The sequence below is a fragment of the Toxotes jaculatrix genome, chromosome 21, assembly GCF_017976425.1.
Source record: "Toxotes jaculatrix isolate fToxJac2 chromosome 21, fToxJac2.pri, whole genome shotgun sequence".
NCBI classification, from domain to species: Eukaryota; Metazoa; Chordata; class Actinopteri; family Toxotidae; genus Toxotes; species Toxotes jaculatrix.
In genome coordinates this window covers 8879076-8889988 of record NC_054414.1, presented here as the reverse complement: position 1 = coordinate 8889988, position 10913 = coordinate 8879076, and the positions used below count along the sequence as shown (strand labels likewise).

Sequence of the window (10913 nt, the reverse complement as noted above, 5' to 3'; positions counted from 1 at the left end):
CTTTACTCCTGAAAGAAACTGTCATTGTTTCTGGGCTTTTAAGTGTTTGAGCTACCAAATTACTTCAGTGGAGACGCCCTGTAAGAAATAACAGAAAATTGTCATTTAAAAAAAAAAAAAAAACACCACACACAACAAAAAGCACAACACTCACATTAACACCTTCTGCATGACTTCTATGCATTCAAAACACAAAACTGTCACTACAAACAGCCTTAAAAAAAAAAAAACAAAAAAAAAAATCACAAATGTGAATTCACAGATATTTACAATGGAAATTATCTACTCAAGTGTACAGCTCTTATTCATGCTTGTAAAGCAATTTAAAGTGCAAAACAGAAAGAACAGTTCAAAAACAAGGTGCAAGTTTTAATAAAAGCCTGGCAATATATTACACAGAAGTGGCATTATATTACATTTTTATCCTTAAAAACCCATTTTATACAGACAAACTGCATGCACATAAAAAGAAAATCTACCAAAAGAAATGGTTTCTAAAACTGTACATATGCTGGAATGCTTTCTATAACATTTTGTTCAATGAGCCTCATTAAATCTGAAGGCACTTAGAAATGATACAGGTACATTCAACAGCACCACACGGTCAATTCATTTTGATCATAAACAGAAAAAAAAAAACTAAGTTAGAAATGGCTACTACAAACAGAAGACAATGACGATCAAAGACTCAATTCTAAAAAATTATTTTCCAAATATCAACATCTTAATTACATGACAATCTAGTTGCGGTTACATCTTGAGTGAATTTTGTCTGCTCAGAGGTTTTTATGTGGCCGTTTGAAATAGTTTCCTCCTAAAAACAAGTTTAAAAACAAAACAAAAAAAAGCACAAAAACAAAAAGCATCATGCAAATTTCGATTTACAAATCATGACAGTCCCAAAAAATTTCTATAATAATCGTTCTTAAAGAGTTTTTACATGTAACTATATACATATTTACATTACAAATTTGAGTTTCCCTCAGTGTTTGGACCATGCTGTCAGCTGATCAAGCCCTTCTACAAAAAGTAAAACAAAATAAAAAATTACAAAATATATAAATTTTTTTTTAGAAATAAATCAGGCTGCAGGCTTCTACCGGTTCTTGTGGCCCTGTGCCTGTATTCTTTGCAACACTGTAGTGCTGATTTTTTTTGTTGCTTATGTCTGACATCGTAAAAACGGACATGTAAACTCTTTTCAAGAACACAACAGTGATGTAAAAATGACAATCGTTGTAAAACAAAGCCAGAAACCAATTCTTCAGATACTGTTCATCAGCTGTTGAATTTCAAGTTGGTTTGAACAGAGAATGTTAACATACCTGTGTAGTGTGAAATGTGCAGTTATACAGCTCACCTGCATACATATGAAACTGTACAACCAACACAGTCACGGCCGTGCTGAGCTGTAAATATGGTTAGATGGCTTCTATACAGTGAATAGCATCAATACTGTACCTGATAGCTGTGCTTATTTTCAGCATAACTGAATTAACTCTTTCCTGGTGTAACAGTCTCACACAACCTTTCGTACTAGTACCAGTAGTTGTAGTAACGGTAGTTTCTTAGATTTGAGGGGAACATGTAGCACGTTAGGATCCATCTCCTCTGCCCTGATGATTCCTGGACTTCATCAGCTACAGCGACAGCTACAGGGGCAGAGTTGGACCAAGCAGCATTTGTGTGGTGCTGCGTGCACTGTACGTATTACTGCCTTACACGCAGATACAGTGACGCCACAATCGTTGCATTTTAACTCCGCCTCACCTCTTTTCGTTTTAACTCAAGTCGTAACGGAAAATCTAAAGCAAGAGATCTATTTCACAACAGTTGTTTCATTTACTGTGTTGTACAAGCTAAACAATGATTAAGGTTAAAAAAAAAAAAAACATCAGCACATTAGAGGTTCACAAAGTCCACATGCAGAGGACATTTTAGACAGTGAGACGAGTTGTAATTCTGTGTAAAACTAAATGAGAAGCAAAAGGTGGAAGACTGAATTGTTGGGACATTCACTGTCAAAGATTTATGACTTCATGGAATGAGGTACATCTCACAAGAGAGTGCTTCTGTATGGCTTATACTGAAAACTGAAATATTGTTTTTGCTCATTTGGACAACAATTCTCTGAATATCAGCACTTACTGAAAATTCTGTCTTTTAGTCACAGCATGTAGCTAATAAATTATTTGTTCCATATTTTTCATATCACAGACTTATTAAAAGTTGTTGGATTTGTGTGAACAACAGTTTTTTTAAGTAATATCCTCTGGATATGTTTGGGCTTCACTTAAGTATAAAAAATGTTTTTAAATATTAAAATAAGGATTTTTTAGATATGTACTGCAATTGCTCTTTGTGCCATAAATGCACTAAAGAGAGAGATACAATTAAAATTCGTCCTTTGAAATGGCCTGCTGAAATTTTGCCTGGGTCCTGCAGGTCATTTCCCACAGCGTAACATCGCAGGTCCAATGTTTAGGAAAAGGAAGAACAGGTCCCATTCCTTTGGTCCAGTTCTGACATGTCAGTCAAGGGAGTTTCGCACTTGTCGTCGGTGTTTACGATGCTGTACTGACCAGCCTCTGCATCTCTGGATGTTTGCTTTGTCCTTTCCTTCAGAACAGCGTGGATGAACGCCACTGGGACGGGCATCATGGCAAATATGATCAGTATAGCCAGAACAGCCAAAGCCCAGCCAGGGTAATCCAGGTTCCCCTCAGTGGCCTGAAAAACAAAAACAAGGAAAACATTTAATGAACTTAAAACAAACAGAACTGATCACTACATTGCATTACATATTCAATGTGAGTTATTTCCTTTAGAAAGTAGGTGTGGAGAGAGCAAGATACGGCTTGACAAAAACAACAGCAGCATGCCTTTCTCAAGATGCAACATGTCTTGTGGCTGCACTGCCTAATGCTGATGTTTTAGATAGCTGAGAAAATTATGTTCAGATTCCACTGTATGGAACAAACCCAACAAACAAAAACATTAACGCACCAATACAACATCCTATTTCAGATAGCTGTTTTTTTTCCCTTTACCAGTGATACTGCATCAGGGGTGCATTTTTCTCTTTCGTATAAATCTCCATACCTTCTCTTGGTTCCATGCCCTATAAGTAGGTCGTGTGATGAACATGCCAATGGTGGTGGCTCCCAGCAACCCCACCATAGCAAGCAGGCAAATGTATTTCCACAGGTACTTATAAATCACACTGGGACGCCAGCCCAGCATGGCCTCGATGTCGTCAAGGAACCTTTACAGACAGAGAGTGGTAAACTTTCAGCGTCTCAGTGAACTTCAGTGACCAGCTGAAATTTACATGGAATTTAAGATTTAAGTTAGGACGTAAGTCAGTCACCCACAGAATAGACCTCACCTGTCTGCTCCATACAGCCAAGACACACTGAAGGTCTCAAAAACCACCACAATGATGAGGGGCAGAGTGGCAGAGTAATCGTCAAACATTGCCACAAAGTAGTTCCCGCTGCGCTGGGTGAAGAGCAGGCCGATCAGAAAGCCAATGATGCAGCTGAAAACTGAAAACGGGGACAGAGACGTGTCAGGATGAAACATAACGCTGCTCCTTCTGTGCTTTGTTTCAGTGAAATCAACTTATGCATCATTGGGTTGGCAGGAAATCCTGTTTACTGTTAGCTCAAATTTCATGTGACACATATATGACACTGATGAAGTGACATATATGAAGTGACAGAGTGTGGTGTCTGCTAGGGGTGTGCCCGATTCATCGATTCATAGATTAATCGTGACGCGACACTCGACGATTAAGAATCGATTCATAAATGTTCAAGAATCGATTTTTTTAATAGCGGAAGTAAAGTGCAGCGGTCGGAACGAAAACAAAGTAGCGCGTGCCCCCCGGACATATTATGGGGCCCTATGATTTCCGCGATCACTGAATCGCGGAATTGGCCGACTAAAACGGATTCTATTTTTAACGCGGAATTTCGCGGAATTTGACATAATTTGAGTGCAATGCTGTTTTCGCGTGGAAGAGGAACGTGTGTCTGGGGAAAACTGCACGGAGGGAAGCAAATCTGGGTGGCGCAACAAGCCCCTTCCACAGACTAAGCCCCTCCCCCTTCAAAACAATGTCGGCTGGCTACGGCTCTGTGTTCGTCGGCGAAAAAACTGCGAAACTTTATTGTTTTTAATCTACATCAATAAATGAAACAGGCATTACATGTGCGAGCTAATGCTTTTTTCTTCTTTTATCAGAGGAGTTAGAAAAGAAAAGATAGAGATAAACGTGTTTTACTTCAATAAATGGATATGTAAAAATATACATTATTTTACAAGTAACTACAGAGTGAGAAAAGAAACATTCTATGTGGGGAAAAAAAGATTAATCGAGATGCATCGATAATCGGGGAATCATCGGATCGTAGCACTGTGAATCGTAATCGAATCGAATTGTGAGGTGACTTAGATGGCACTCCCCTAATATCTGCCAACAGGGTAGTGAGGTAAGACCATACCAATAGCATCCAATAGCATATTTTGATAAAGACGGTGTTTAGGTCAGTACTGTGATGCTGAGGCTTGTATGGGTTTGGGATTCAGCTCATTAAAATAAGAAAAATGATGCTAAAGGTCAAAGAGGTGAAACAGCTGTTTACTTGTGAGTTTGGTCTTGTTCTTGGCCAGAGTTTTGAAGCGGTCAGTGAGGGGGGCGAGGATGCCCTCCATAGTGCCAAACATGGTGCTGAGTCCCAAGTTGAGCAGCATGAGGAAGAAGAGTGCTGACCAGAAAGGGCTGCCAGGCAGAAGAGACATGGCCTCTGTGAAGGCAATAAAAGCTAGGCCTGTGCCTTCCACACCCTGAACACAAACAAGAGTGCCAGCTTTAGTTATTAGGTACAGCACACAAAACAAACAAATGACGTCAGTTTAGTTTTTATTGACATGAGTGCAAAAAGTCAGTCTTTACCTTCTGCATCTCTGTTTCCAGGTCACAGTCTGTTAAATTGCCAGGGATCTTATTTCCATTCTGTTTAAACCAGGCCCTGTAATCCTCTAGATGCACAGAACTGGGAACAGAGTAGTCGAAGCTTGGCATCAGGCCTCTGTCCACATTACTGCTGCGAAACTGCTCCGATAGCTCCTTTACATTACTAAGAACAAGAAAAAAGAATACACAATCATAAACATGTATATTTAATAAGCTATGTTATTCCTTCATGTGATGTAAAAAGTCTGATCAGATACTGGCAGGATATGATAGTGTCGTGTCTGGAGAAATCACATAGCAACACACAGGCCAAAAAACTGTCAAAAAGTGTGTGAGACGCAGTTTGAGACAAACAAACAAGTTTATCCTATAATCAAACAAACCTGACAACACATTCCATGACTTTTCCTTTGGCGCGGAAGCCAAGCACAGCAAACACCACCAGAGTGGCCAGCACAGATGTGAGGAAGTTTATAGAGGAGACAGTGAAGGCATCACGGTGGCAGTTGTTATTCTTGGGATTATAGGACGAGTAGGCAATAATGGACCCGAAGCCAAGACCCAGGGCAAAGAAGACCTGAGTGGCTGCCTGCCGCCACACCTGCACGTCTCCCCAGATTTCCAGCTAGAAATGGATAGAGGTACCAAGAAGTGCATCAGTGAAATATGCACATCTGACTGATTTCTCTACACCAGACATTTTATCTGTGGATACCTTTGGGTAGAACATGAAAGTGATTCCCTCTAAGGCCCCATCCAGCAGGAGTCCTCGGACAAGGAAGCAGAAAAGCACCACGTAGGGGAAGATGGAGGAGAAATACATCACCTGGGAAGTGAGAAGTAATGATTACATTAACAAGTAAATTCAAACAGCATTATCAATGGGAATCAGTTATTTGGATTTGCCTGTGCACACAGGTGCTTGGGATTAAAATGCACAACTCTCCTAAAACGACTCCCTATCTTATCTTTTTTAACATACTATTTACTTATTTATGATTTACTTATTTACATTCCACATGTTTATTTAAACTGTCTTTTAGTTAGTTCCCTGCTGGACCCTTTCCCCCCCACACACACACAGATGACTGACATTTCTAATCTTAAGTGTAAGCCTGCTGCTTGTTACACATTGAACATATGGCCCTTGTAATTGAGAAGCCAGGTGCTTAAGTCAGTAATGGCGTGAAAACACCTGATGTCAGCCTGAGTGGGATTAAACCTCCCATTAGATGTTTACTTTTAAATAAAAACAGTAAAACGTGGTTTCCACTCCTGATATTTTCACTCCACTCGGGATAAAATCCTGTGAAGAGAGCATATTTGAATTTGTCTAGTAAACCTGAATACTAACCTCGTCGAGAATGCTGTGCTGTTTATAATACTGTAAACTCTACAGAGACTGGACCGGCTGATATGTGTTAGGGAAAACAAACAACCCAGTTTTAAAATACTTCATCACATACAGTGGATTTTGCCATTTGAAGCTGGTGAACACTTAATCCACACATTCCAGAGATTCGTTCACCCTGAAATCTAAGCCCAACACATGAATGGGATTTGAACAAACTGAGAATGTTTGATTTAATAACAATGTAGAGGGCATGCGAATTTATCAGTAAGTCAGTGTTTTTCCATAAGCTTCTCTTGATATTTTTGTTATTTAACACTCAGTCTTCTGCTCATCTGGTCAACGCTGTCGTGGTAATGAAAATTAACTTATTGCCAATGTGGTTTTTAAACATTTAACACAATTAATGTTGTTTTAAGTAACCTAAACAATTAAACACTCCTCATAGAATGTAACATATGAACCATCTAATTTCACAGTGCAGATAAACAGACATATACCAATCATCCATTTAAAAGTGGGAGCTCTATAAGAGCAATTGAGTGAAAAACACTCAGGGTCTAGTCGCTCCAGTGTTTAATGCTACTGATAATCACAACTCTGCTGAAACACCTGAGAGCTGCTAAACATTAACAAAAGAAATACCACAAAAGCCAAGCGCTGCAATAGATCACACGGTTACCTTGACGGAAGTCTTGATACCCTTAAACATTCCCAGGCACACAATGGTCCAGGCTGCCAGAAGACAGCAGACGATGTATGGGTTGAAAGTGCCCGTGTCATCAATTGAGTCTGTGATATCCAAAGCTTTACGGTACCAGAAATACGATGTGGGGGAGCTCTTTTCACATTCTCCTACTGTGGAAAAAGAAAGAAAAAATAAGATCAGCATGTACTAGTCTTACATGTGAGTCAGCTAATACATTTACAATTTAATAACTGCTTAGGTCTTGTCAGTTTTGTATCTTGATGCTCAGTGTTTACCTGTTACATTCCCCAGTTCGGGACACTGGCTCCAAGGTAAAGGGTACTGGAACGAGTTCCCAAGATAGAAAAGACTCCAGGCAAGGATCACATTGTAGTAGAGAGCCACAAAGAAACACACCTGAAGACGTGTGAGAACAAGATTATAAGGTTTGAAAGAAAATGATATAATTTTTCTTTCCAAGAGTGACTGTGGAAATACCATTTACCACGTGTCAAAAAAGCTGAGCAATACAGTGGTTCAGTTAGTGCTGCTCGACATTTAGGAGTTCCACTTTGTGGAAAACCAAGTCATTATAATGCGCAAAAAAGATTATTTAGGTTAAAAAATAAAGTAGATAACACCTGGCTATATGAGCTGCATTGAGTCATGGCAGTCCTGTGAGCTGTGACGTGAATAATTACAAACTACGTGGACCTGCTGTAGGACTGTGGTGATTCGGGGTGGTTAGCTAACACTGCCTACCTCATGGTGAATGTACAGATCTCATGTAGGAGAAGCACAGACCGAAACAAGATTGACGTGCCCTGATTTGCGCTTCATTTGTGTTTGTGGAAGAGACAGTCTTTCTGGCTACGACGTGGAAACCGAGTGATCGGTGTGTGGATTCTGCTTTATTCAGTCTGTTTCTGTCGGGAGCTAACACCTTATCTCCACAGATCAGGCCGATGTCTTGTCAATGCAAACAGTGCAGATAAATTAGTGAGCAGATTTTCTGTTTCTGTCCTGTCTGTGCTCAAAGTGATCATTAAAGTGGATGTGCACTGAACCGAAACAGCTGGTAATGATAGTCTGTGTGTAGCTGTAGCATTCAATTTCTAAAATATGCAGAGTGAATACACCCTTGTACGTGGTGCAGATTTTCATTATTCCTGCTCAACTGTTTTGCAAATGTACACTCAAAACAATATATACAATTCATGTTTTAGTCGCTTTGCATTTGTCAATGAACACAAATCCCTGATCCACCTGTGGAAATGCGTTTACAACTTGAACAAACAATGTGCACGCACGCAATTTTATATTCAAGGAAACAACAGTGTGGCTCTCGTGTTGAATGTTTAAGAAATTTTTAAGCTCTTCTGTGAAATATTTTATGCAACATTGGTATTTATCTTACGTACCTCAATCATCAAGAATCGTTTCTGGATTTTGTGACTCAAAATTGAATCTGGAGAGCCGTGCAGACATCCAGCCCCAATTACTTCACCACCATTTTGTGCTATTTGAACAGCTGGTACACCTCTACACAGCGTAGTTCTGTCCAAACACTTTTTATTAACCAGATAAATACACCATCGCTCCTTCACCCTACATTTATGGCACTGGTAATGTGCTTTTCTTGATGTTTGAAAAGGAAATTTCTGCCTGAAGTAGAACACACCTGTTATGCATATACTGAACAATCTAACAGTCTCAGTAGGTGGGACAATCATATAGCAATTGTTATCTTACCACACAGCTGGAGTAGCCGATCCCTGCAAGTCTGGGGGAAATGTACTTCCAGACTCCGATGCTGCCCTGTCGGATGGCCTGACCGGCTGCCAGCTCCAGGAAGAACAGAGGAATGCCCACAACCAGCATCAGCAGCACGTACAGGAGGAGAAAAGCTCCTGAGGAGAAGAGGTGACCGGCATTAAGTTAGCAAATGAGCACCTCAATCAGACTTAAAAGCAGCAATGTCAAGCGTTGTTGAAAGATTTGTGTTTGCTCCCCTGGGACCCCATCTAACATGGATGACAACAACGGGCACTCACCTCCTCCATTCTGATGACACAAATATGGAAACCTCCAGACGTTGCCGAGGCCAACGCTGAATCCCACCTGAGCCAGAAAGTACTCTATTTTACTGTTCCATCCGGCTCGAGCAGCAGGCTCAGACAAGGCCTGCTGGCTCTCCTCAACAGCGTAGCCATCAACCTCTGACTCTGGGGTTCTTGATTTGTCATCTTCAGTTGGCAGGGGCTGCTTCTCCATCTAAGATAAAAGGAAAACAAAGAAGAACAATCAAATTACCCAGTCATTCTGCTAAATATTTGGGACTTTAATGCAGTTGAACAGTTGTTTCAAGAGTGTTGTACTGATCCTTCATTGCAAGAATACTGTCTCATCGATTTACTTTAGAGAAGTGTGTGTGTGTGTGGGTACATACACTCAGCTGCCAGTTTATTAGATACACCTAGCTAAAACTGATGTAGCACTGCAACAAAATCTCCACAACAGTTTTGTGGCTGTAGCAGAAGTTGTTTTAGAGAAGTGCTGGTTCAGATATATAGTAAACTGGGATGCTGTTGCCTTAAAATATGCTCTCATGGGAGGTGTTTCTAATATTTTGTCCATCCTATTTATATGAATGAGCGTAGGACTTGTTGTAAGGGCTAATGCATTAGACTATGTTAGCTTTAGCCATGTGTCACTGATAAACAGCCTGCTATCCCACCAGGTGGTTAAGTACACTAATTGTATTCACCTAGTTTCCCCATGTGTAAAATAATCTCCGATTAGACCAGATGGGTCGCATAAGCATGTTTCCTCCCATACTTCATATTATTTCCGTCACTACAAATGTTCTTTATCTACAATGATAACAAATAAAGAACATGGCGCGTCTTCTAAAGTGAAACAAACAATGACAAGGAGCATCCCCAGGCTTTGTCTGGACTCACAGACAAACCGGACACCTCTGATAAACCAAACTGACCTGGACACCGGCAAATGTTACTGCAGAGGCAGAGGATGATGGCAGGTGGCAGTCTGCGAGAAACCTTTATTCTTCTCTTCGAACACGTGTGGCCTCGGTTTGTCCGTTTTTTGTCAATCACGTCGCGAGATAAACGTTGCTCTCCTGTTTCTACTCATCAAATTAAACGCAGCACACCTGATACTTTGATGTCGGCATAAAAATCTGTTTTAAGAAAGACGTAAATACATAGCCGCCAAATACTGTAAATCCCTAACCGCCCGCGTACTATTGCGGTTGACTGGCGTGGGCTCGCCTCTTCCGCGTGATGCAAGACTACGACGCTGCGTTCAAGGGCTGCAGGAAACACGAGCGACAACCTGCTGCCTCATATGTCATCTTTATTATCCGTGATTTTTTTTTTCAATTAATCGTCTACAAAATGTTGAAAATACCCCCACCCCCTCCGTTTTGTTGTTCATTTTGATTTTATTTTACCAAAGGTACTTTCAACCAAATATATTCATATATTTTCAATACGGGCAATGAATCAAATAATTCTAATAACTGAAATGTATTCAGAGCTTAATAAAAAAAAAAATCAGTCAGATTTTTATTATCATTATCTGCTGCTGGGTTGCAATTGCAGTTGACATCATAGAATAATAATTTAGATGGTCCGCATGGTGGCGCTCACACACATGAACACAGAGCTCTGATCTCAGGATAAGGCGCAGATCGTCTTAGATATTCTTTTCCAACACGTGTGATCCTATGCTGGCCTATGATTTGCATTGATTATCTCCCCTGATCACCAAAGTGACACGTATCAAATTAGCACTTGTTCATTTGAACCTGAGAAGGTTTTTGTTCACTGCTATTGAATGTTCCACACATTCCATGTTTTTTCTAACTT

The 10913-nt window shown here is 40.3% G+C and overlaps 1 protein-coding gene across 1 annotated transcript; it reads right to left on the bottom strand.

Annotated features, from left to right (window-relative positions):
- Positions 1 to 356: 356 nt before the first annotated feature.
- LOC121201426 (sodium-dependent neutral amino acid transporter B(0)AT2-like) lies at positions 357 to 10308 on the bottom strand. Its single transcript, XM_041067250.1, has 12 exons — positions 10019 to 10308; positions 9075 to 9294; positions 8773 to 8930; positions 7317 to 7437; positions 7015 to 7190; positions 5697 to 5807; positions 5365 to 5606; positions 4961 to 5144; positions 4650 to 4851; positions 3389 to 3548; positions 3103 to 3265; positions 357 to 2730 (listed from the first exon to the last, which is right to left on the bottom strand). Exons 2-12 carry the CDS (start codon positions 9292 to 9294, stop codon positions 2482 to 2484), a joined length of 1986 nt encoding a protein of 661 aa, XP_040923184.1. The 5' UTR covers positions 10019 to 10308; the 3' UTR covers positions 357 to 2481.
- Between the last annotated feature and the right edge of the window lie 605 nt (positions 10309 to 10913).

Bases quoted from the DNA above. Each gene is read 5' to 3' on its own strand.
- LOC121201426 (XM_041067250.1), bottom strand. From the start codon at position 9,294: ATGGAGAAGCAGCCCCTGCCAACTGAAGATGACAAATCAAGAACCCCA. The intron at 7,438-8,772 runs GTAAGATAACAA...ACACGTCTTCAG, and splicing joins TCGGCTACTCCAGCTGTGTG to GTGTGTTTCTTTGTGGCTCT. The intron at 2,731-3,102 runs GTATGGAGATTT...TTTGTTTTTCAG, and splicing joins GGGCATGGAACCAAGAGAAG to GCCACTGAGGGGAACCTGGA.